Genomic DNA, 27,567 nt, shown 5'->3' on the forward strand with positions numbered 1-27,567 from the left:
TTCTTTGAGGCATGGCAGCATGACATTGAGCTAGAGGGGACTTGCTTGACAGATGCTGTCCATCTAAGCTTAATACCTGGGGTTAAAGCCCACAGTGGGTCAGGCCATAGTCCTGAAGTACTTGTCTTTAGCTGGTGCCTGCACAAAGCTTCTCCGTGACCCTTAGGAAAATAAATGTAGAAAAGGAGTTGTTCTGTCTGATCCCCAGGGGCAGGATGAAAAGAAGAAAGCAAGGAAGGTGGGAACAAACTAAGTCATTGCAAGCTAGGCCTATTTTCTTCCAATAATCTCCCAGGTAACAGCCTCTACCTTACTAGGGTCTGATTACCCGTTGCTGGCCTCAGACCATAGTATTATTGTTTTAACATTCCTACCTTTCTCTTTATCCCAGCATGAACTGGGTTGTATGGGAGGCTGGGGAAGTTGACCTTACTTGGGGATAAAAAGACAGTTTAGCACTCAACAATCTTGAAGGCAGACTTGAAAACACAGTGATTAGAAAATAAAGCAGTGAGCCCTGGTAGTGTGGGCCTGTGTAATAATGTGCAGGGCCACATGGAGCTAGACTATTGAGCAGGACTCATTTTCATATAATCTCCTCCCTCCCACCAAAGTCTTTAACTTGGTGTTTTTGTTTTCCACTCCGTAATTCATGCACGCTGAACCTGACATCAATGTAAAAGGATGCTGAGGGTTATTTAAACTGGCATTTAAGAAAAATAACAACAGCAATAATAGGTTAATAGAAACATCATGAACGATGTGGATAGCTTATTGCCAAATGAATGATGTTGAAAGCCCATTCCTGGGATACACAGGCTTCTGTGTTTCATCTCTACTGTGCCTAATATAACTGTAGGCCCAGCCACATAATAACAAATTTTATTGTACCTCCAAATTGCTTAGTTATAAGGTAATTGTTCTATATGAAGTTCAAGGCAAGAGGTCCCACTCATTTTTCTCTGTGGGCAATGGGGGAATGGAGCAACTACTCATGGTCACACCGTGTTGGGCCCTGTGTTGAATGCTCTGTATGTGTTATCACAATTAAGCAGTCTTCAGACCCATGAAATAAGGATTACTATTCCCCATGTTATAAGAAAGCCAAGAATGAAGTAATTTCCCAAACATTAGATACTGATTATATTGAGATTTAAAATTAAATCTGACTTCAAGAACCCCATTTCCACTATACACAGTTCACAAACATCAGTGAGGACAGACTCACCTGTTCAAGCCCCCAAGAAATTTAGTCCTTCCATGTTCAGGACCAGGAGTAGGAAATAAATCAGATATCTAAACTCCTTGTAGTAAGCTTGGAAATTCAAAGTAAATATTTGTGGTGCTGGTGATCAAACCCAGGGCTTTGCACATTGTTAAGCAAGCACTCTACCACTGAGCTACATCCTCAGCCTCAAAGTAAAAAACATTTTTTTGAGACAAGGTCTTTCTATGTAGCCCAGGTTGGCCTAGAACTCACTATGTGTAGTCCAGGTTGGCCTGGAACTACCTGGGGGTGTGACTCAAGTGGTAGAGTGCTTGTTTAGCAAGCATGATGTCCTAAATTCAAGCCCCAGTGCCACCAAAAAAAAAAGGAAGAAAAGGAACAGGCTGGCCTGGAACTTTCAATTCTCTTGCCTCAACCTCCTGAGTGCGGGGATTATAGACATATACCACCACACCCAGCTCCAAAGTAAATCTTTTTGACCCACCAGTTCTATTTCTAGGAAATTTGTACATACGTCCACCAAAAAAACTCCACTAATATTAATTTTTTGGCAGCATTATTGATAGCCACCCCAACTTGGAAACTACCCAAATGCCCAACAGAAGAGGAATGGATAAATAAATCATAGTATATTCGTACAACACAAAGCTATACAGGAAAATGAAGAATGTGAAATCACCTGCAGGAATGTGGATGAATCGCTCAAACATTATATTGGATGGAAGAAGCCAGGGCTGTGGACATGACTCAAGTGGTAGAGCACCTGCCTAGCAAGGATGAGGCCCCGAGTTCAAACCCCAGTCTGCCAAACAAAACAAAAAAGCAGACATAAGATAATATGCACTTTATAATTTTGTTCACATATTAAAACAAAATAAGCAGAGCTCAATAGGCAGATGATGACCATATGACTTCTATGATGTTAGAAGTCAGCATAGTAGAAGGGACCTTACTTGATCTGGATTCTGAGTGTACCGAGCTAGTGAAAGTTCATTGAGTTCACACTTAGGAGATGTGTGTTTTTCTGTGTGTGTATCATTCTTTAGTACAAACCATGAAGCTATGTTGACCATAGTAATGGAGAAAGAATATACCCTACCATGTATTTCCCATTTCCAAATACTTCTTGTAAACTAAAAGATAACTTTCTGAGATGTGGTGTCAGAACCTACCTAAAGTTACAGCTCTTGGCTGCTAACGGAACAATGTGCTCAGTCCCTTACAGCGGCCAGTATATCCAGCCCCAAAGAGAGCCTAGGTGAGCCCTTGAACTAAATCTGTCTTATTTCTAAGACGGGTCCAGTCAGGCAATCTGGGAATTAAAATCTATTGTCCTAATTCATTTGCTTTATCTAACAGTGGCCTGGCCTTGCAGTCAGTTCCTGGGCTCAGAAAGTCTTAGAATCATCCTATTACAGGACTAATTCTAGAAAAAAACTGACTCTGAGTCCTCCAATCAGGATTTTAGTGGGGGAAACCAGGAGGATTATAATTAATGCTACTAGAATTCTCCTTATATCTGCCTGTCTCTGCATGAAATCTGGTTAAATTAATGTACTTAATCCCACAATCTCCCAGGATAGAACCCTGACGAGCATTTTAGAGAGCCAATAGAGGAATGATCCAGAAAAGAAGACAGAAAGGGACTTCTCAAATTGATTGGAGATCAGGAGTCCAAGGCAAAGTAATCACCTCATTGGTAATTACATAGTTTTCCCATAGACTACTATATTTTGCAGAATATATCTTCTTTGGGATATCTTTGCTTTACTAGCCCAGAAAAAAGGAGTTTTATTATTGAAATAGAATCTAGCAAACGCTTCAAACTAAGACATGTTAGAAATATCTGTACTTCTATCCGACTGTGGAGTAAACCTCCCACCTGCATAATGTGTTCTAATGCTTGTTTCTTCTGATCTGCAGTCGTGTTTTCTATATGTCTTCTAAATATATTTGCTGACAAAGGAATGTATTTTAGTATGACATCATTTTTTTCTACACATTAGAGCAGCTAGTTTTACTGTGGCATGAAGAACAGATGTTTTTGTAATAGTATGGAACTTCTGTTTTTTTCCCTATTGAAGTATAGGAAATTCAAAAAAAGAAAGGGCTTCTAAGCATTTATGTGTAATGGTACACAGTCGTGTGTGGGGTTGCATATCCCATGACTTAAGACATCGAAACTTGAAAAGAACCATAGAGATTCATCTTCATGTTCTGGATTCTTTGTTTTATCATGATAAATACCATATTTACAGCAGCTCCATGCCATCATTAGCCAATATCTTAAGGCACAATATATGCTCAAGGTGAAGTTGAGTGCTAAGGGTAGCCGTTATTTCAAATTGTCTTCTGTGTGATCACTTGCTATTCAGCTGTCTTCTTGTCAGATGAGATTAGGTTGTCATTGTTCATACCTGATAAAGTGGCTGAAGCAGAGCCAGGGACTAGAAGGGTCGACTCTGCCATTGTCTTATTGCTCACCTGTGCTTATATTATCTTTGCTTCTCTATTTCATTGCAGGAAATGTTTTAGGCCACCTGCTGCTTTTGTGAGCGTTGGTTTAGTTAAAACTACATAATATAGTCTACAAAGGCATTTACCAAGGCCCAGGTGAACTGCAACATATTACAATAAGCTGAAGCAAATGAACGTATCACTCACACGACTTGTACTCTCCCTTTGGGCCACCTCATATACTTTATGGTGACAGAGATGGGGTGCCAGTATAAATCCATATATTAGAATTAGATTTTACGCCATAAGAAGGGGACTAAGGTGCAAATGAGAAAAATAGAGGAGATGAACCAATTTGGGTTATAATACATACATACATGGAAATGTCACCAGGAAACTCCCTGTATAGCTATCTTAAACAAAGAAAAATATCATTTTTCTTTTACAAAAATGGAGAATAAGAGGACAGAACAGGTCCTGCCTGGGGGAATTGGTACTAGTGGAAGGGGGGAGGATGCAGGGAGAGGGTAAAGGAGGATGAATATGGTGCCAATGTTGTGTACACGTGTGCGTAAATAGAAAAATGAGACCCATTGAAACTAGTCCAGGAATGTGGGGTGGGGGAAAGGAGAATGATGGAGGGAGTGAATTCAACTATGATATATTTGATATATTGTAAGAACTTTTGTAAATGTCACAATGTACCCTCAGCACAACAATAGAAAATAAAGGAGAAGAAAAAGGAGGAAGAAGAGGAGGAGGAGAGGGAAGAAGGGAAGGAGGCAGTGGGGGTGGGAGGTAGAGCTGTACTTACTGATAAAGATCAATGCCCATGATACTTTTTAGAGAAAAGAATAAAAAGCAAGTTACAGAAAAAAATACAATTAGATTTTAGTAATGTTTCCTTTCTTGATTGCTGACATGAAAAATAAGTAGAAGATAATATGCACAAGTGCTGCTGCTCTCCGCTGGATTATCTTACCTTCCTGATTTGGAAAACACCACCCTAGATATTCTCGTGGCACTGGGGTTTGAATTCAGGGCTTCATGCTTGCCAGGCAGGTGCTCTACCATTTGAGCCACTCTGCCAGCCCATTTCACTCTGGTTATTTTGGAGATAGATAGGGTCTTGCTTTTTGTCCAGGCCAGCCTGAACCATGAGCCTCCTACTTTAGGCTTCCTGCTGTAGGTGGAATGATAGGTGCACACCACCACGCCCAGCTTTTTCTCTTGAGATGAGGTCTCATGAACTTTTTTTTTGCCTGGGCTGACCTGGCACTACGAGCCTTCCAAGTAGCTAGGTTTACAGGTGTGAGCCACTGCACCCAGCTTAAAAAGGCTTTTCTAACCTGCTTTTTGGTCCCAGGGCTCTGCCTCACATGAAAGGGCTATAAAAACAAATACAAGAAGCAAGACTGTCTTCATTGAGAGGCTGCTGTTGACTATGTAGGCATTGCAGCAGCATCACCCAACATGCCCTTGAAGGTTGGCACTATGGGACAGATTTCTTCCAGAACTCAGCATTGGGAAATGTTGTCCTTTTCCTCAATAGCTTTCTTAAAAGAACAATGTTAGCTTTAATCTCCTCTTTGCTACCAATTGCTTGGAGATAAAGCCATTTTTGTGTTCCACATCTCTAAAATGTTGAGGACTATGACATCCCTGTCTGTATGCCCATTTTACTCTTGGTCTTTTTTTTTCAGTTCATGGGCCTCATCCATGCTAGGCAAGTGCTCTACCACTGAGCTGCATCCCCGTCTCCTCACCCCTGGTTTTAAAAACAAGTACTCATATTTCCTCCCTCACCCCAGATCTTGCAACTATTATTTAAAATTTTTAAATTTTATTATTCTTGAAGTCACCTCAAGTTTTGGGGGGAAGGAGATGGGACATAAATATGATATATGATTGTTGTTGATAGTCATTATGAACTCTTTTACTACTGCCTAAGAAAAAAAGTGATTTAGGATATGGGATTTCTTATCTCTAGGCAAAGGTTATATCCCGTTAATACTGGCACCTATGCATGTCATAAATCTATGATGCTTTCAATTGTAAGCTGCACTTCCACTTCAGAGGTGTTACAGTGTGAAACAACGAATGGCCACACCGATTTTAAGACAGTATTTATGGAAAGTGCCTCCCAATCTCAAAGACGTTGAAATGTGAAGGGAAGTGTATATTTTAGAATCAATGAAATGTGGCCTTGTTTATAGTAGTAGGAGTCTTCTAGCTATTCGAAATTGGCTGTCGTGGGCTTCCATAGATTGCTGCATGAGAGCAAGTAACAGTTCCCTGCATGGTCTGTGGTTTTTTTGGTTTGTTTGTTTTTGGTGAGACTGGGGCTTGAACTCAGGACTTCGCACCTGCAAAGCAAGTGCTCTGCCACTTGAGCCACACTTCCAGTCCATTTTTCTCTGGTTATTTTGGAGTTGGGCTCTTGCAAAGTATTTGCCTGAGCTGACCTCAAATCATGATCCTCCCGATCTGAGCCTCACAAGTTGCTTGGATTACAGGCATGAGCCACTGGCACCTGGCTGGATAGTCAATGTTTTAAGGAAGTCCGCATACTGGGTCATGATCTCCAAAAGGGTAGTAATTACTGGTCCAATCTAGATGCAGGTGTTACACACTGGTTTTAAGAGTGGAGTTCTTAGCCAGGCATGGGATGCATGTCTATAATCCTAGCACTGGGGAGGCTGAGCAGGAGGATCACAAGTTTGAGGTCAGCCTGGGTTATATAGTGAGACCGTGTTTCAAAAACAAAAAAGCAAAATAGAAAATGGAGCTCAGATGAGGGAACTCTAAATAAAGTTGGAAAATGCATTTTAAAACCTATTTCAGGTAACTTTGAGGTGTGCTTTTGTTTTGCTTTTAACTAACTTCCAAATACTTTTTCTCAACAATAGAAAAATGGGCAAAGCATGGATTATTCACAGAAGAAAATACAAATGGCTAATAAACATTTGAAAATGTTCAATCTTTCTTATAATCAAAATGATGTAAATTGAAACAGCGTGATGCCAATTTTTGGTCTATAAAATTGACAAAGATAATACTGAATGCCAGCGAGACAGCAGCAAGATAGGTGCTTTCATACATTGTAATGTGAGCATAAATGATACAGCTTTTGTAGTAGGTAATTTACCAATACATGTTAAAATGCTCTTCAGATGTTTATCTTTAAAATGTTCATACCCCTGATCTAAGTAATTCAGTTCCTAGGCATCTATCTTAAGGAAATAATCAGAGGTTCAGAATTATGTTTAGAATGTTCTTTCTTTTTCCTTCAGTACTGAGATTTGAACTCAGGGCCTTGTGCTTCTGAGGAAGGTACTCTACCACTGGAGCCACACCGCCAGCCCATTTTTGCTTCAGTTCTTTTTCAGGTAGGGTCTTGCATTTTTATCTGGGGCCAGCCTCAGACTATGATCCTGCCACCTACAACCTCCCTCGTAGCTGGAATTATAGGCATATTCTACCATGCCGGGTTTATTGATTGAGATAGGATCTTGCTAACTTTGTGCCTAGGCTGGCCTCCCCATATGCAATCCTCTTCATCTCTGCCTCTTTAGTAGCTGAGATTACAGATATTCACCACATCCAGCTTTCAAATACTGTTTCTATTAGTAAAATATAAATAATTTAGTATGTAACAATAGAGAAATGTTTATATTCTGATTTTTCTATTCAATGGAATGTTTTACTACTCTCAAAATTAGTAAGGTTGAAAACTATTTAAATGATGTAGTTAAATAATCATGATATACTGAGTGAAAAAACTGTACAATAACATTTGAAGTTGTTGGTATGTATATATGACATATCAGAAAGGCTGGAATTACTACTCAGCCATGAAGAAGAATGAAATCTTATCATTCGCAAGTAAATGGATGGAACTGGAGAACATCATCCTGAGTGAGGTTAGCCAGGCTCAGAAGACCAAAAATCGTATGTTCTCCCTCATATGTGGACTTTAGATCTAGGGCAAATACAGCAATGTGGTTGGACTTGGGTCACATGACAAGGGGAGAGCTTATACAGGAGGTATGCGGATAGTTAGAGAACCCAAAACATGATAATATTTGATGTCCCCACTGCAGAGGAGCTAATACAAAAACTTTATAGCGACAGAAGTCAATATGAGAACTAGAAAAAAGGCCAGTTAGAGATGAATCAACTTAGAATGTAACACATTTGTACATGGAAGCAATGCTAGGAATCTCCCTGTATAGCTGTCCTTATCTCAACTAGCAAAAATGCTTTGTCTTTCTTGTAATTGTTTATATTCTCTCTTCAACAAAATTAGAGCTAAGGGCAGAACAGATTCTGCCTGGAAGTGAGGGGGGGTGGGGGTGGGGGGAGAAATGGCCCAAACAATGTATGCACATATGAATCAACGAATAAAAAGAAAAGGCTGGAATTAAACTTGGACAGTATTAGCAACAGTTGTCTCTAGAAAGCAGAATTATTGGTGACTTTTGTTTTCCTCTCCTTTCCCAAGTTTTCTATAGTATATATTATGATAAAAATTTATGAAACGTGGATGTGCATGTATATTTTCTTTCTGAGTTTAATGCCTGGTTCTGTCTTTATCAATACTCACTCCCTCTCCAGTCCCCATTCAACCAGTGTGTATCAGGGGCCTTCTATCTGCCCGGTACTGCTCTGGGGAGTAGAGATACAGCAGCGAATGTGACAGAGCCACTCCTTGCTTTCTTGGGGCTTCCATAATAGTGGGCAAAGACTGAGCACAAATACACAACGTCTCCTTATTTGTCATCTTAGATCCCTGTACTCTCCGCACTCATGCCCATAACCGAATGGGTGAATTTAATCCAATTGTTTTAAGTGTCACTTCTATTCTGTTAGCTTCTAAACCCATACCTCTAGCTTAGTCTTCCCTCCAGAACTCCAGACTTTCTCCCCACCTGTTTACCTGACTTCTCCATGTGGAGATCACTCATTTGCATGTCCAAGCAAATGAGTAAGAACAAATTTCTTGATCTTTCCATCCCTGTCCCTCCTGCCCCAGAGAGCCTCTTCCAGTGTTTTCCCCATCCCAGGACAAAGAACACAGTCACTCCAGTTCTTCAGGCCAGTGACTTTGGAACTCCATTGGCTCCTCTGATTCTCTCACCCGCTATGTCCAGTCTGCTGTACATTTCATTTATCTAAAACCTATCCAGAATCTGACCACGGCTAATTACCTCCACTGCCCTGCACTCAGCTTCTACCTTCTGCCTGAGTATCCACAGCAGATACCTCACTGGTTTTCTTATTCTGCCTTTGAACTTTTATAAAGCTAAGACCCATCTGATCATGCCTTCTTTAAAGCCCTCTAAGGGCTTCCATCTCCCTAGAGTCTTAAAAGCCCCACACCCAACCTGGCTCCAGTGGCTCACGCCTGTAATGCTAGCTACTTGGGAGGCTGAGATTGGGAGGATCATGGCTTGAGGCCAGCCCAGACAAATAGTTTGCTAGACCCCATCTCCAAAATAACCAGAGAAAAATGGACTAGGGGTATGGCTCAAGTGGTACAGTGCCTGTTTTGCAAGCATGAAGCCCTGAGTTCAAACCTCAGTCCCACCAAAAAAAAAAAAAAAAGCCCCACATCCTGGGTGCCTCGTATGTTTCTTTCATGCCTCTCCTCAATGACTTTTCCTTTTTGCTCACTTCCTCCAAGCATATGGGCCTTCTAGTTATTCCTGGAAGAAGTCAGGCACTCCTGTCTAAGGGTCTTTGCACTTAACTGTTTTCTTTGCCTGGAATGTCCTTTTTCTAGAGTTTTCTCCATATGGCCCTATTGATCATTTATATATTTACATATATATATCAACTTCCCTGACTGTCCTGTTTATAGTTATTCCACCTACATTCTCTGTCTCCCTCTGACCTTATTTTTTCCTGTACGACTTAATCACCTTTTTACCATGTTACATATTTCACATTCTTTTTTTTGTTTGATACCCTTAACTGTTGTTGGAAGGATTTTTTGTCTGTTTTGTTCCCTGATATACTCTTAGAAGCTACAACAGTGCCTGGCACACAGCAAGTATTGAAGTAATGCATTTGTTAGGTGTTGAAAAAATGAATAATGGGTAGATATTATGATACCAATTTAATTGCTTTAAGTTTAAGTGAGTTCTAAGTGTTCTACATGCCTGGAAATCATATCATTTAACATTTGGTTTATAGATAATAGTTACTAATTTTCAAGATACTCCTTTTTCTTTCTTATTAGACACCAAATTTGGGGCACCTGAGCCTTGATTAAATATTCTGTGATTTGGAATTCACAGAAGGAATATTTCTTTAAATTTATTTTTACATTATGCATTATATCGATGTGCCATCATTGTAAAAAGTAGGCAAAATGACAGACATATATGGAGAAAACAAGCCTTCATCTCTTCCCTCCAAATACCATCCTGTTCCCTGAAGGCAACCCTGTTAATAGTTTGGTGTTCATCCTTCTAGGTCAGTGCTGTCCAGTAGGACTTTCTGGTAATGATCTGTATATCCAATGGCCAGCGGGCACATTTGGTTACTGAGAAGTTGAAATGTGACTAATGTGATTGAGATACTGCTTTAAATTTTATTTAATTTTAATTAATTATCATTTGAATTCAAAGAGTTGGGCTCTGGCAGCTCATGCCTGTAATCCTATCTACTCAGGAGGCAGAGATCAGGAAGATTGGGGTTCATAGTCACACAGGCAAATAGTTCTCGAGACCTTATCTTGAAAATACCCAACACAAAAAAAGGGCCAGTAGAGTGACTCAAGTGGTAGAGTATCTACCTAGAAGTGTGAGGTCCTGAGTTTCAAACCCCAGTACTGCCAGAGAAAGAGAGAGAGAGAGAGAGAGAGAGAGAGAGAGAGAGAGAGAGAGAGAGAGAGAGAGACATATGAACAATGGCTGACATATTAGCACAGTTCAAATCTATTTCTACAAAGTTAGCTTTCTCCCTCTCATTTGATCATAAATGGTGTCATACTGTATAGCATGCATGCATATTGTTTTCTGACTTGCTTTTTACATTCAGCAAACTATCTTAGAAATGATTCCTCATCAGTATCTATGTACCTGTCTTACTATTTGTGTGTTGTATCTTTTTTTGGCAGTACTAGGTTTTGAACTCTGGCTTCACGCTTGCTAGGCAGGTGTTCTACCACTTGAGCCACTCCACCAGACCTGACTGTTTGTAATTATACCTATTACTTCATAGCACATGCATACCACACTTAACTAAATGGAAATGGAACTGAGTCATGTGCTGAGTTACATGCTGGTCCTCTACCCCTGCCCCTTCACTCTATGGAAGTCTGTTGGTGAAGCCTTTGTACCAGCTGCCTGATGTGGGATTCTATATAATCAATGACCCAGTTCAAGAATCCAGGGATTTGTGTGTGTCACACCTATGGTCAGCTGTAAGATCTATTTTTTCTCACTTCTCTATCTTCAAAAAGATGATAATATTCTGATCCTAAATGAAATCAGGCTTAAAAATTATGCTCAGAGATGAGTAAATACAAACCCAATTATATGAGACTGAAGATTAGATTTTGCGTTATCTTCTTGTAGTTCTCAATTTGTGGTTCTAAAGCTGATCAGTCAAGTTGTCATCAGTGGGTGACGCACACTGCAGGTTCTAGTCACCACTTTTTTGTACTCCAGTGATATTTGCATTTTTTTTGTAGTACCTGTTAGCTGTTGTTTTAAGTAAATATTTGAGAATGCTCAGTTGAAGAGAGTCTGCAAATGAAATGTCCAGTGTGTAGTGCCTTTCTCCTTAAAAAGCCTGGTGGGAATATGGCTTTGGTATGGTACTGTGGTCCAGTTTACATATGAAAACTTGCATGACAAATGGGCAACATATCCGCAAGCAATGGCTGGGTGTTCTGAAATCTTAAATTAGGTAGAAAGAAGTTTTATCATGACCTAGCTCCAAGTCTGTGGTCTTGCAAGGCCCTTGCACACATAAGGTCCGGAGCCCTGGACCAGGGCTTCTTTTAACACTAGAGAACTCTTTCTCTTCTGCTAAGCAAGAATCTCATGTGTCTCCCCAACCTTGGGTTTGGTCTATGGCTCTCCAGGGGGGGGAATAGTCTATCTTCTGATGATCCTGACCAGTCCAGGGGTTTATTTGTATGATTTTCATATTGAAAAGAAAATTGAACGTACTAATAAATACTAGAAAATGTGATCTGAACGCTTTAGAGTATAAGTTGAAGCTTGCTAGTAACTACATCTGACCTGCTTCACTAAGTTTGGATAAAAATATGGTCACCTGCTTTTATTTCTTCAATTAATTATTTGGGCTCCCCTTCTCTAATTATTAGGGTTCTCACGATCTCCTTTTTGAAATCTCTCCATCAGAATTGCGTAAGTTTCTTGAGCATTTGCCCAGTTGAGAGGGAGCCAAAAAAGAAACTAAGTCTGAGGGATCTACCACTGCTGTTGCTTCTTGCTGTCAGTTGGTGTTGCTGTTGAAAACACATCCTGTACAGTTAGTTCAGTGGTAACAGGACCTACCTCACAGAGTGGTTGTACAAATTAAATGAGGAAATGCAGTCAACATGCTTAGTATATAGATATGGATACATAGCACTAAGTATGTACCCAAAGATTTATCTATTGCATTATGTTACTGGGCCCTGATTTTAGGTCCTATGTAGGGCCTAGACCAGAGTATCCCTGGAAACATTCTGGCCTTGGCAAATGGTGAGCAACAGGTGAGGTCCTTGGTCCCTTGTAGTTGCTAGGTAATCTGGAGATTGGGTTGGCCCAGTCTTTGCCCATCCCAGGAGCCTCTGGCTATCTTCCCCCAATTGTTCTGAGGTTGGTCTGACTCTTTTATGTGGAGGAGGCAGAACTTGGGTAGCATAGACTTCCTCATCAATCAAGTGATTTGTTTTGGCCCAGAGAAGGAGGACTTTCGAAAAGTTGTAGTCTGGGGTGTTCAGACTGAAAAGAAACATTGCTTCAAGTCACAGGGCTTGTTGGTGCTGGCCAGGTGCTAAGTAGGCCTTGCTGAATATACACCCTAACTCTCAACCCAAGGGCTGTTTTGCCTTGCTTTCAAAGTCAATGTTCTAGAAAGTGAGACTGAGGCTCATTTATTTTATCATTCTCCCCATTCCAAGCACAGAAATGCCCCCTTTCCCCATCAACTGCTGTCAAAGATATTCACGTGTGCATACGTGCACTTGTGCACTTAGGACTCCTCTCTGCTCTCCATGTCCATTTTTCCTACTTCTAGGCCATAGTAATTAACACCAGCTTGCACAGTACACATAACCCTTTTCTTCACCTTTGAGTAACCATCGCTGCTTTACAAATGTCTCTATCTCCGCTTTACACCCTCTAGAATACACCTTTCTTGGAAAATGGCAACACCTTGTATCTTTAATAAACCTTGTGACTAGCAAATAAAAGATGTCCAAATAGTAATTTATTTTAGACCTTGTGAAAATGATTCACTGTCCATGACTTTCCTTGCCATAGCTGTTGGGCCCTAGGGTGGGCACCCAAGCCAACTCTAGTTGAACCTGGTTGTGGCCTACTTTGAGTAGATGAGCTTGGTCCATCAGATTCTGCCTTAGGAAATTTTTTATGGGTGTTGGTAGGTGAGCACTATACCACTGAGCCACACTCCCAGTCCTGCCTTAGGAATTTGAGCCGGGAAACATGGAAAAAAGTTGTAAGTTAGGTAGGAGCAGGAGGTGAGGCTGAAAGTTTCAATCAAAAGTTGTGAAGTAGGGTTGGTGGAGTGGCTCAAGTGGTAGAGCACCTGCCTATTAAGCGTGGGGGCCCAAGTTCAAACCCCAGTACTGCCAAGGGTTGTTAAATGAGCATTGTGAAGGGGGCTAAGAAGGCCGTGATGAGTTATATTTAAATTGAAGTCGCGGGGAGGGGAAGGCGAGCAGAGACTTCACTGCGGTGGGAGGATGGGAGGGTAAATGGGGGTGGGGTAGAAACAATTGCAAGCAGAGAACAGCCAGGTTGGTGCCAACCATTTGGCACTCTGGGGCCACACTTCATCCCTTCCCCCTTTTTCCTTAATTGTGTGCCAGGGTAGCGTTAAAAACAAATCCTTTAAACCTTGAGCTAACTTTATTTTATATTAATGATCACTACATTTGGGGGACAGGGGAGGTACTAGGGCTTGAACCCAGGGCCTTGCACATGGGAGGCAAGGACTCTATCACTTGAGCTATGCCCCCAATCCTTTTGTTTGTATTCTGTTTTTCAGACAGACTGGCCTTAAATTTCAGATCCTCCTTCCTCCACATCCTAGTATCTGGAATTATAGGTGTGAACCACCACACCCAGCATTGAGTTAACCTTAGTCAGGGTCAGTTTCTTTTAACCAGAATGGCAAAATTAAAATACATACTCAGTAAGTGCTGCGACCCTGGTTTTCTGAGCACAGAGTTTCAGCTCTTGTCACAGCACTCCTTTGCCACATTACAAATGCTGCTCTGGTTTGTCAGAGTCCATGAGTTCACTTGAATGTATCTGAGCGAGAACCCATAATAGATTCGAGTTTCTTGAATCCTGTCCCAAGTCTTGGTTGGTTCAAGAGTCCTGAAAGAGAGGGTGGGGGCTAAGAAAGTCTCAAGCAACTGGAAGGTGTCCAAACAAAATAGGAGCAGGACTTCCTCTTCCAGGGTAGAAGGTGCTGGAATGGGGGAAGGGGATGGAGGCAGAGTAAGGCTCATTTCTTGTCTGTGCAGAGAGCAAGGACTCTTCAAGTTCAGTGGCTGAATGGCCAGGTGTGGTGGTTCATGCCTGTAATCTCAGCACTTGGGAGGCTGAGTCAGGAGGATCACGAGTTTTGGGCCAGCCTGGGCTACATAGCAAGATCCTATTACCAGATAAACAACAGAAAAAGCTGCCACTGGCCTTATTCCCACTTTTAGCCTCAGATTTTAAGACAGTGCCTGACACATATTTGAATGAATGAATGATTGAATAAATGGGTGGTGGAAGAGGGTCACAGTCCCTGTTCAAGTGTCTGCATCCTTCTTCAGTGGAATCTTCCCAAGTTAAGGAACACCTGTCTCCATCTCTAAGAAATAAGTCATGCAGCACTGTGAGGAATGTTTACAGTGACTAGTCAACTTTAGCTTTAAAAATCCCAAAGATGGTGCAGCGGTGACTGCAGTAATGACATAGCTCAAAGACTGCAAATGGGCAACTCTGAGTCGGATTTGCCCTGTTTACAAAATTACCACCCGCTTTGTCTTCCTCTGTCTGGAGAGAGTGAGGTTTTCATTTTAAGAGGCTGACTAAAAAAATGCAGGGCCACTTCCTGGGCAGGCTTCCAAGTGACTACATCTTTCTCACAGCGTTCCCCAGAGCCCCAGCCCAAGCTGCCTGGGGCGGGGCCTCCAGCCATTGGTGGCTGGTAAAGCCACCACAGTAACAGTTATCTGCAGCCCGCCACAATGCTGTGCTTTTAGGCCCTTCCTGGGCACGGATGACGGCGTTGGCCTTTGTACTGAAGAGACGTCAGAGTTTGTGATTGGCTGTGCTCGGGTGTGTGTGTGTGACATACAGGAGATGTCGTGCCACGCTCCTGAGTGTGATGCTCCTTTCAGCCGAGTACCCCGGGCGTGGGTGAGTCTAAATGTTTGAAGACTGCCCTCATTGGTGGGGAAATGCTCAAAGCTGGGCACTATGACTCCCCAAGGGCATGACTTAGCGTGTTTCTTAACACTGTGGGGCCTCAGTTGCCTTTTCTGTGCAATAGGCATAGTATTATCCTGTCCTATAGAAGGACAGAAGTAGATTTCCAACACAGGGTGTTGTGAGGCCTAAAAGAGATAATGGACCCAGAGTACCTCCCCTGGTACCTGGCAAAGCTCTTAGGATTGCTGAAGCATCAGTTGAAACAGGGGTGGGGGAAGGCTTGGTGACCAAGCTGTGCCTTTATGCCTAGCAGTATCCTATTTTCCAGAGACCCAGCAGATCCGTTTTCCTTCTTAATCATACCTTAACCAACAGAAAGAAAACTTCAGGGGAAGACAGTGCTGAAGGAAAATTTGCCAGACTGGATTTCCCTGCTCTTTTCCCTTCCAGACGCTGACGGCACCAGCTCCCTTTGCAGAGGAGTCCAGCTGCCTGTGTCAAGCACCCCATGAAAAGCTGACCATTGCTCAGGCCCGCTTAGGAACGCCAGGTGAGCTGCCCTTCTTCTTCCCCCCATGTGGCCCCTGTCTGGACATTTGAAGGACCCAAGAGACCTGTCATTATTTGAGCAGCACTCACTTTCAATCAGAGCTGAATTTAGAGATTCTAGCACAGTGCAAGAAGGGCGGGCATTAACAGCCATCAGCTAGACCAACCAATGTAGCCAACGAAGAGACGGAGCAGAAGACAGGAGTTGGAGCCCGACAGCTTGGGGCAAGTCATGAGAGATCTGAGTCATGTGCTCATGTGTAAAACGGGCAACAACAGGGGGTGGGGGGGAGAAATGACCCAAACAACGTATGTACACGTGAATGAATAAATAAATAAATAAAACGGGCAACAACACCTGCTCCATGACGTTTTTGTGACAGCTAGATTCAGTTAAAATACCAAGTATTTTTTTTTTGGCAGTACTGGGTTTGAACTCAGGGCCTCATGCTTGCTAGGCAGGAGCTTCAGTTATTTTTCAGTTAGGGTCTTGTGTTTTTTGCCTAGGACTGGCCTGGATCATGATTATCCAACCTATGCCTCCCACCTAGCTGGGATTGCAGGTACACACCACCACACCTGTTGGTTGAGATGAGTCTCTAACTTTTTGCCCGTGCTGGCCTTGAACTCAATACTTCTGATCTCTTCCTCCTGAGTAGCTGGGATTTTAGGTGTGCACTACCACATCTGACCCCAAAGCATTCTTTAAACCACGAAGGCTTTTATGAATATAAGCTACTGTAATTATTTTTATTCTTAAAAGTGCACAAAAAAAGTTTCAAGTGTGCTTTAAAAAACCTGGGCTCTGCTACTGAAGTTTGTCTGTTGTTTCCTTCCTTTAGCTTATACCAGAGATTTAAAGAGGAGGGGACTATAAAGTACTATTTCTCTTTCCCAAGGGTTTTCACAATAATTAAAGAGACAAGACAATTGATTAGACATGAAATAAAAACCAAAACCAGCATGCATGCACATGCAGCACAGAAGGCAAGGGAAGATTCAGATGGAAAGGTATTCCGGGAGGGTGGAACAGAAATGGTGAAGGAAGGCACAGAGATAGAACTGTGTGTCATTCCAGTTGATTGGGATGGAGTGAAAAATAAAAGACTAGTTGGGTAATAAGGTATGAGCATTTATGACAACATAACTCAGTGGTTTCCACTTGCCAATGTAAATAACCCAAACTTAAAGGAATCCATGGAACAGAAAGTTTACTTAATAATAATGGATACTTACTAAGTGATTGTTATATAATAAGGTCTTCTGGGTTTTTTTTTTTTTTTTTTTTTTTTTTGGCAGTGCTTAGGTTTGAACTCAAGAACTCACGTTTGCTAAGCAGGTGCTCTACTACTTGAACCACTCTGCCAGCTCTTTTTTGTGTTGGGTATTTTCAACATAGGGTCTCTTGAAGTATTGCCCAGGGCTGGCTTCGAACCGTGATCTTCCTGATTGCTGCCTCCTGAGTAGCTAGGATTACAGGAATGAGCCACCGGCGCCCAGCATACTAAGGTCTTTATACGTATCATGTCATTTCACTATCAGAACTCAATGTGGTCAGTGCTTTCAGTGTTTCACAGATGAGGAAATGAAGGCTTAGAGAAGTTGTGTCATGCTTGAGGTCATTCAGCTTCCACATGAGCTTGCCTCGGAATCACCTGCAGGCCTTGTTGACACAGATGGCCAGGCCCCACTTCTAGAGTTTCTGATTCTGCCCAAATGAGGTGGGGCCCAAGAAGTTGCATCTCCACAGATCACACTTGGAGAGCAAGTGCTAAGAGGGAAAGCTGGGGTTGGCTCTCCAACTTGTTTGTGTTCAAGCTGCGCCTCTTAACCATAACAGTCTGCTTCAGAAGAGAAGTAAGGAGGAGGGCGGGCAGGGTTTTTTCATGAACTGCTTTTGAGGAAGGTAGCAAAAAGCCTGGAAGGAACTCAGAACATTTGTTTCCAGATGTTAGTGTGTGAAGAATCACCTGGTAAGATTGTTAAAGAAGTTTATAACCTGTTCTGCTTCCCCACCCTTAAATCAGGGATGGGGCCTGGCCGTCTGCATTTTTTAATAGCAACCTAGACGATTCTGAAGATGGTAGTCTAGAGACCTCACACCAAGAAATAGTGACCCAAAAATAAGTCCAAAGGATGCCAGATGAAAGTTCAGGTATATGTTAGTCAGCTGTCTGTTGCTATGACAAAATACGTGAGTTAAACAAGTGAGAAGAAGGAAAGATGCATTTTGACTCATGTTTTCAGAGGTTTCAGTCTATGGTCACTTGGCACTGTCACTTTGGGCATATGGTGAGGCTGAATATCATGGCAGGGAGTGCATGGTGGAGAATTATTGTGGCCAGGAAGTGAGAAAAACTGAAAGTGCCAGGGTCTCAATACCTCCCTGCAGGTGTCCCTTTCTCCTTTTGTCTTTTATTACCATGAGATTTATTTGTTGAAAAGAAGAGACCAGATTCCGTTTTTTTGGGTTTTTTTTTATTTTTTTGGTTTGATTTTGGTCCTGTAGAGTTTTCCCACAATCTGGAAATTGCTGACACATTGCAATTTTAAAAAGTGAGCTTATTGCAAAATCAACTCTGCAAATTTACTAAATGGCCCTTTTCTCAGTAATTATGTTTTCTTTCTATACTTTTCTTTCCCCTCCTTGTTTCCTGAATTCATTTAGCCTGATCACCTCTGAATCCTTAACAAAAAGTTTTACAAAACTGCCATCTGCTTTCTCGTAGGGTTTATATCTTAAAACAAATTTTCCTCAATTGAATTCAAATTGAATAAGAGCATTGAAACCCAGGATTCCTCATTAGACAGTTTGTTATTTCAAAGTATATTCTGTTTACTGTGCCTTATTTAGAATAAAGTAGTATAATACTGTGAAGGCAATTCTGTTTGTTCAAAGTAGTGTCTAACTGAAAATAGTTGCAGTTCTTATTCACACATACAGTCTCTAGTTTTTTTATTAGAGAAATTTAATTTATTAGAAATATTCTACCATCTGATTCTATTAATGTAATATTTCTTTATGTTCTAAATTAATGATGTTGAATTACATCTAGAAGTAATCACTGTTTTAAATCTAAGTCCTAAAGATCATTTAACAGACATTTGCACTGATTTCTTTCTTTTTAAAAAATGCACTTTTTTATGGTGCTGGAGATCGAACCCAGGGCTTTCTGCATACTAAGCAGGCACTCTACCACTGAGCTACAGCCTCAGTCCCTCCAATATTTATTTTTATGGCATTAGTATAATAAATGCATCTATTTTAAAAAGTCAGTAAGACTCTTAGGTTTATAAAGAGAACCAATGATCCCTTTCTCTTCCTGGCCCAACCCTAATTCTTTTTTTGTCCATTCTTATTAGGATATATTGGTGTACAGGGAGGATTCATTGTGACAATTCTGAATAGTCTTATATTGTACATTGATTAGATCACCCCCACGATCTTCCCTCCTCGATCCCCTCCCCACCCCACTTAAAGCAATTGCAAGAGATTTCATCATTCGCTCTATTTGGTACATGTGTATGAAACCTATCAACCATTTTTTTCTCTTACCTTCTTTTCCTCCATTCACTCTCCCAAACCCTAATTTTTGTCCCCTGTAGGCAACTTGATAATCAGCTTTCCAAAATGTCATTGAGCTCTCATCCATTGTCGCTCTCTTCCTTGTTTTCTCTAGCACTGGGGGAAATTATACTTTTAAAACTCTTTTTTTGGTAATTTTTGTGGATTAAATGTGTATGTTCAGTTTAACTGGTAGCCCTCCTACTTTTTTATACTTTATTTTTATTTTTTGCTAACACATAACAATTGTACATACCTACGAGGGATCACATGATGTTTTGATTCATGTATACATGGGGTAATTATCAAATCAAGGTACTTAGTAAAAACAGTGATAACCAGAGACTTGGGAGAGTAGGAAGAGGAGGGAGCCCCCTTCTCTTGTTGTTTGACAGGTAGAAAGCTGAAGTTAGATAGGAAGAATAAGTTCTCATATTCCTTCCTTTTTTTGAGACAGGGTCTTGCTATGTAGCCCAGGTTAGCCTCAAACTCTCTATCCTCTTGCCTGAGTAATTGGAACTAAAAGTACACATCACCACACCCGACTCCTTATATTCCATTTTAAATGCACACTGTTGTGGCCACCTAGGTCTCTTTCCTTCTTTTCCAAGCAAGAATGAACTATCTCTATGTTGCCTGTAACCATGGAGAAGAGGTGACAGATGTACTCAGGACAAGAACACTTTGATATGAGAAACTACTTCTTTCTTCCACCATTCATTTTTGGGTCCCTTTCTTGGATATTCACTTCCTAGTTCCTTTGTTGAGATCAAGGAAACTTCCTTTGTTGAGATCACAGAAAACTTTCAACAAGTGTGACAAGCACCTTCCAGAGAGATAGGATGGGGATCAGGATAGAGCAACCACCCCTTGCCTCCCATTTTGTGACTTGCTTAATCTACCAAATTGATGGAACCCTATCCCCCAAACTCTCTCCTTTGATTTTAAGGGGATGGGTATCCTGCAGGACTGTGAAGGGCTAAGGTGTTTGTAGCTCATTTCTGACCAGACACCACCCCTATATGCAACATTCACATACCGACTTGCCCCACTTTCTAGCATGTGACCCTCCTCTTTTACCATACCAAAAAGGTTAGAGTGACCTTGTGCAGTAGCGTGCTGGTAAATGTTTAACAACTGGCCATCCAGGGGGGAATAAGTCCAGATTTGTAGCACTTGCCAATTTCTGTGGTGTAAACGCTCCTACCATGGCTCACTCACTCCAGCTACCAGTGAGACTTGAAGTTGGGAAGAAAAGTGTGCACTATCTGTTTGAACAGTATGAGTAGATTCCATACGTCACTGCCTTTGAGAACAGGATTTGGGGGTCCTCATCCAGGACTGCCAGACTCAAGGATGAAGTCATTTGTCATTTTCATTGAGCTCCTCAGTTCCTTGTGCCTTGATGTCCCTGCCAGGCTGACTCTGCCGGCTCAGATATCTGGATTCCACTGGGGTTAAGAGAACTCCCCAGTGCTCTGTGTTTGTCTTCTCTGTTGGCTAATACTGTGTGTTCTGGTTGGATCTTAATTTTGTTTTTGTTCTGCTTTGCTGTCTTTAGAAGAACCTGTTTCTAAAATCAATTTCATGTACTGATGCAAAACCGATGGTACATAGAGATTGTATCTTGTCCGGGGCAACTTTCTCATGACGCTCTCATGGAAGGTGACTGAGCTTCCTTATTCTGCAGTTGTGTTAACAGTGCTGTCTTTCCTCCACAGTTGACAGGCCTGTCAGAGTCTATGCAGATGGAATATTTGACCTTTTTCACTCGGGTCACGCAAGGGCACTTATGCAAGCAAAAACACTGTTTCCCAACAGCTACTTGTTGGTAGGAGGTAAGAAGTGTATTTTTTTTTGTTCAAAAAACTCCTTATGCTTCTTGAAAAGGACCCCTTTCAGACTTCCATCAGTAATGGCATTGGTTAATATTTCTAAGTCAGCCCATTCTGCCTGAAATTTAAAATGACATTTAAAAAACCATCGTGAGATTGGTTACCACTGATCCTCGAGAGAGACAGACTAATAATGCCAGCAAGGGTAACTGCTTCATACTTTCCATGAGTGCCTTCTTCCTGGTATTTGAGGCATGATCCAATTTATGTATTTAAGTTTTTCTAGAGGGTCAAGAAAAAAAGCAATATTATTCTGATTTCAAATCTTGGAGACCTAACAGAGTTTAGGATGATTGAGGGCAAACAAGATAGTGTCTTACCTTTTGTGTGTGACCTACATTACTTAGGACACTTATTCTGCTCACAGTAGTGGCTCAAGATAGCGCTAATTTATTGAATTTATGTGCAGCGTGTTAAAGAAATGGAAATTTATATACCTTAGGCAATCTTGGTTCACAATGAAGGGACTGGCTTACTTCCTAAGCTTATGGAAAGCAAAGGATGGTTCTGTGTGGATTGAAATTTTCCTCCTCCAAAAGACCTATTTCAGTTTGGCTAAAAGGGGTAGTACCTGACTGGGCAGACCTGCTTCTCCCTTCTGGAAGCAGCATATCCATTCAGCGTGATCAATTTTTGTGTCACTATTTGAAATAGGCACTATCAACCTTCAGACCTCTACTATGAGAAAAAACCCCATAAAGGTAAGAAACTGTGTATCTGTTTTTTAAAGTATTTTGTTATCTTCTACAAGTTAAAACTATTTTGGGGTATTTCAGAGGAACCCCTCTGCAGAGGGGTGGTGACCATGTGACTTTTGAAAGGAGTTCTTTCAGAAGGAGTGATAGTGAAGGGCAATGATTACTGGGCAAGTCATGTAGAAGGAACACAGAGCAGGCAGAGAGCTTGACCCTTGTTGGTTTCCCTTTGTCCTGAGTGGAAAACTGTTTCCTGAGTGAGCACTGCCACCTGGAGTCTGCTCATCTACTCCTAGGTTACGGGGGCCCTAGGAAGATGTCTGCAGTGTTGGTGTTTGGTCGTTTCGGTGACCTGAGTTTGGAGGTGGTTTGGTATGGGTCATAGTTAACTATGTACCCCTGAAGTTTTCAACTTTCATACTTGTCCACACTAAGCCCAGCAATTTATCCATTTAAGTTGTCATACTCAGGAGTGGGTTCCCTCAGAAGTTTCTGCTTGTGAGTTTCTGCTGTCTGTCTGTCTGTCTCTCCAATTTTAGGGTCAGCAATTTGCCCCGTGACCTAATTTCTCTTTGAAGAGTTGTTGACTTTTCAGTTTTCTCCTTTTTTATTTGTTTTTAGAATGGAGTAGTGATGCCTAAGCTCATTACATGCCAGACCAGAAACCGGAAGTCAAATATTAACATTTTAAAACAAAATTGTTGGGCTGGGACATGGAGAAGTGGCTCAAGGGATAGAGTGCCTGCCCAGCAAGTGTGGAGGCCCTGAGTTCAAACCCCAGTACCGGAAAACAAAACAAAATTGTTACCTAATGACTTAAATGTATGCACTGGCATCTAAATACTGTAACACTTTGAAGTACACTGCCACACATTTATGAAATACACAACAAGCTCTTCTTAACTTTTAAATATTTTACACATTTCCTTTTTTCCCCAAACTCTTTCTCTCCTAGAATTTTTTCCTAATGTGATGCATAGTGCAAATCTTTTAGTGATTGCTCTATCATGCTTCTCTGAAGCAAAAATATGTGTTTAAATTAGTACACAACTAACCAAAGTACCACATTGTACATTTTGATAACTAATTGCTAAATATAAACATAAGTTTGATTAGCAGTGTATCTCCTAATGAGGTGAATGGGATATCATTTATTTAAAATAATTTATTATCATTGTCATCACAAATAATTTTAATGGTTTATCAAGTGACAGTTTGTTAAGATCCTCCTTCAAATTTGTTGCAAGCAATGGGTTGGAAATAACCTGACCTGCAGAAGGATTTGTTACCACGCTATTAGAATCATTTACTCTCTTCCTATTTGGGAATTATAACAAAAGGCTAGATCAAGACTTATCAAATGACTCTTAATTATAACCTTTACTCTTTTACTTGAAAGCAACTTATTCAACCAGATATAGGCAGAAAGGGTTGGGGAAATGGAAATATTAGTAAATGTTGCATTACACCATTACCAATCCAATAATTTTTTTTTAAATGCTTTTATCATTTGCTTGAAACCCTTTTTGAAAAACAAAATGCCAGGGATGCTGTTTTAGCTTACTAAATCTGCAGAACATACCTACTAATCTAATTGGCAAAACCAGTCCTCATTGTTAAATTTACTAAAAACCTAGAAATCAAGAAAATGTTCTTTTAATTCAAATGTATTCATGTATTTCAAGAAGCTTTAAAAAATACAGAGAAATAAATTATGGAATGGATTATATAAAATAGAATCAGTCAAGATTAAAGTAATATAGATCTAATAAAATAAATTATGAATAAGACAGTAAATCAATGTACTATTCATAGTTATGTGATATAATTTATAGGTAAAATTGTATGGTATTTATAAGAAGAAAAGTATGATTAAAAAAAGGAATGTTATTATGTTATTTCTTTTTAAAATATTAGTATTATGTATATGTGTGTGTAGCAAGTTCTAGTGTTTGACCTTTGGGAATAATTATATAAAATAAAATATAAAAATCTTAATTATCTTTATTAGACACCATGATTAAAATTTCCCAGTGCACATAAAGATAGAAAGAGGCATATACTACTAAAAAGTAATTGCTCTGGAAGTAGGTAATCTTATTTTTTGTTATGAAGAAGTAGAAAATAAACATTTCAGAAGAGGAAATTGAATAAGGACTATCTGTAAATGGAATATTTTATAATGTGAGTTTATAAAATAGATTTTTAACTTCCTTTTAAAATAATGCATATAAAATTTGAAAAAATTATGTAAATGTTTTACCTTTGCATTTATTCCAGTGTATCTTTAAAATTTAATAATTCCAGAAAATATTCCAGTTACATTTCTGAGAAGCAGCAGTGCCAGCCTATACAGCTTTGGGTTATTAAAGTGATTTTGAAGTGAATAGCTTGAAAAAAATGCTTACTCTTAACTACAAGAGAAAAGCCATTTTTAGGATTCAATATGAGTGTTGAGAATAGCTAGAAAAATGCTTACCCTTAACTACATGAAAAAGCCATTTTTAGCATTCAATATTTCTTTCCAATACTCCTTTTGCTTTGAGTTCCTGGGCCTTGTCCGTAAAGAGCCATGTGTTCTCTGATAATAGTTGGGAGAAGAGGAGGCAAAATTGTTAGACCAAAATTTGCATCATTCTCCATTCTACTATATTTCGTTTCTAACGCTGGACTTCACCTATAACAGAAATGTGTATATGACAGGGAAAGATGGGAAACTTTTACAGGCTTGCTTTGAATGGTCATTAAATGAGGTTTTCATTTGGTTTGGTCACTGCTTGAAATGCAACATAGTAAGGTTTAGATGGCACTTCTCTTTTGTAAAGTGGGATAAGAGTGGTTTTGGATATACAGACATTCTCTGACCCATTACTTTTAGGGGAAGAGGTACTTTTAGAATTTGAGGCCTGAACATTGATTTCTTTAAAACTCTCTGTGCTTGGATATCTCCTGAAGTCTTTGCATGCCCTTGAGGAGATCTTTGTGTTAGATTATCTTTTCAGAATATCACAAACCAACTTAATGGCATATAATTCTATACTGAGGAAAGTTAGGGAGCCCTTGGAATAGTTATTCTGTCTTGTTGGTGGAAAGGCTGGCTCTTGATATTACATGTATAGTTAACAAAAATGCTTGTGGTGAGTTGACAGAGCCTGCCATATTAATCGTAGTTCCCTTAACATCTACAGGTAGGTTCACAGTCAGAATTCTCTTGGGTGGAACAAAAACTTCACTCACAAATCCACTGTCATTGAGGCAAGTACACGGACAGGTGTTTGGTAGAAATACTTGATGTTTAGCAGAAATAATTCAATAAAAGACCAGAAACTTGGATAACTGGAGGTACCAAAGTCTACTTCTCAACCTTAGGCCATAACAGACACCACAACTTCATGACTTTGCACTATGACTGTAATGCCTGGATTTATAAGTTTTGAAAGCATGTAGTCAATAATGATTGGAAAACTTTCTATGCAAGCTTATCTTGTTGGCAGTATTTTAGTGCATCAAGACTATTTGCTTATAGTGTACTTTTTAATTTAAAAGCACATGTCATTTAAAGGCAGGTAAAAATATTAAAGTTTATAGCAGAGAGTTTTTTCCCCCCTGAAAGTATTTTTAAAGGAGGGAGAGGGGGGGGATGAAGAATGGTGGGAGGGGAATTCAAGTATGATATATTTGATATATTGTAAGAACCTTTGTAAATTCCATAATGTACCGCCTCCCAGGACAACAATTAAAAAAAGTTAGAAAAAAGGGTAACAACCATCAAACACCCAATTCTGTCTTATAGAAAGGGAATAAAAATAAGATCAATAAACAAACCACTGCTACTACTACTGTAGTAGGTATAAATATTACTCTACAAACTTGGGTTTATGATTTATTGTATTTTAATTGAAATTAAGTATTCCTCTATGGCTGAGAGTGTAGCTCAGTGGTACAGTGTTTGCTTGGTATGCATGAGGCCCTGAGTTCAAACACCTGTACCACAAAAAAACATAAAACAAACCAAAAACCTATTCCTCTGAGACTCTGTTTTGTGTGGCTGGTGGAAAACTCAACCTGGTCCTCATTGGGCTCTTCAAAATGTTTGCAAAATAAGAGACGGGCTTCTAAGTTTTCAACCCAGTGACATTTTGGCACTTGCCTCATTGTCCAAGTCCACATAATTACTAGCAGAGAGATGGCTCCCTGGTGCCTAGGGACTCATGTCCTCATCCCTCTTGAGGCTCTGCTGCTGGCCCCTGCTGCTTTGGAGCCCTACAGATGTTTGGCCTTTGCTCACTATTTGGTGGAGTCTTCTCTTTTGTTATCTTCTTCCTTACAGAATCCCGCAAGGAGCTCTGGCTTTGGAAAAACAGCAGCCAGGAAGGCAGGCTGTCTACCAGCAACTTGAGCTTCACCACTTCTGCAAGGAATTTGTAGGAGTTGGGGCAGGAAAAGAGAGCACAAAACCCAAAGGAATAGTTCCATCAGTGGTCGCCCATTGCTAGTACTATTAACAAATGGTTAACATTAGGGGGCATTACTCTCTGCTCATATGGATTATCAAGTTTATCAAAACATCACCGTATTTTAAAGACCAGGAAACTGAGGCTGGAAGAGTTTGAGTAATGTTCTCAGTGATAAAGACCAGAGCTGGGATTAGAATCCAAGTCTGTTGGGCTCCAAAGTTTGACTTCTATTTTTTCTCTCCTGCAGGCTATTTCATTTTGAGCACAGTAAGCTGTCAGGATAGGTTAGCTGCAGCATAAGCTCCCAGAGAGCTCAATGAATGCATCCATGGAATACCACTGCTCTGACTTCTCCATCTGGTTGTCAGAGCGCATTTGCCAAGCAAGGCCCAAGAACAACAGTGCTGCTTTAGGCGTAATTAATGTTTAGACAATAACTGGTCAGCATGTTCAGCTGCTTCTTGAGGTCACTCCTGGGATATGAAAATAGAGCCCTGTAGTGGCACAAACAGGATGTTTGTTTTCTTTGTGGTCTGTCAGGAGGCCATTATCTCAGTCAAGTAGAAGTTCCACCAAATTGCTCAGGTGCAGATTCAAAAAGGGGGGGCTGGGATAATGCCCAGCCTAGTTTTGTGTTGTTCAAAATAGAAAATTGGTGGATCTGAAATCCATTTCTGCTCAGTATGGTTCTTGATGCAGTCTTTTTAATGAAGTCCTAAAGAACATCTAGAAAGTTCTAGATCAGTTTTTAAATTGTATAGTATGGTCCATACATAATTCCTATTTATGGAGTCAAATGCTGATACAATCAGGGAATCGATACATAGTCATTATGACTTTACTACCTGCTTTCCCTCTCTCCCTCCTGCCTCTAGCCATGATGGATGACTCAAAGGCAGGCAGGTCTCTTTACTCAAGTTGTTCATAATAAGGCCTCCGGGGTTTAGCAAATGTTGTCAGCATCAGAATCCTGCATGAAGCCTGCTAAAAACAGCTGCCGGGGCTCCACTGCAGACCCACCAAATCAAAGCTCAAGGAGCAAAGCCCAGATGTCTTCATATTTAACAAGCTCTTTAGATGAT

At 40.5% G+C, this 27,567-nt stretch overlaps 1 protein-coding gene across 6 annotated transcripts in view; it reads left to right on the top strand.

Moving 5' to 3' along the window:
- The window catches only part of Pcyt1b (phosphate cytidylyltransferase 1B, choline), a 158,767-nt gene that overhangs the window by 30,476 nt on the left and 100,724 nt on the right, over positions 1 to 27,567 (top strand). For 3 of the 6 annotated variants that reach the window (XM_074063305.1, XM_074063309.1, XM_020180559.2), the window contains exons 2-3: positions 15,775 to 15,874; positions 21,160 to 21,276. In XM_074063305.1, the coding sequence (XP_073919406.1) occupies positions 15,775 to 15,874; positions 21,160 to 21,276 (217 nt within the window). Of the gene's footprint in view, positions 1 to 15,095; positions 15,313 to 15,774; positions 15,875 to 21,159; positions 21,277 to 27,567 lie in introns of those variants that run through there. The other 3 variants (XM_074063308.1, XM_074063307.1, XM_074063306.1) reach the window with 2 other exon arrangements.

The sequence above is a fragment of the Castor canadensis genome, chromosome X (genome assembly GCF_047511655.1).
Source record: "Castor canadensis chromosome X, mCasCan1.hap1v2, whole genome shotgun sequence".
In the NCBI taxonomy this organism is placed as follows: Eukaryota; Metazoa; Chordata; class Mammalia; order Rodentia; family Castoridae; genus Castor; species Castor canadensis.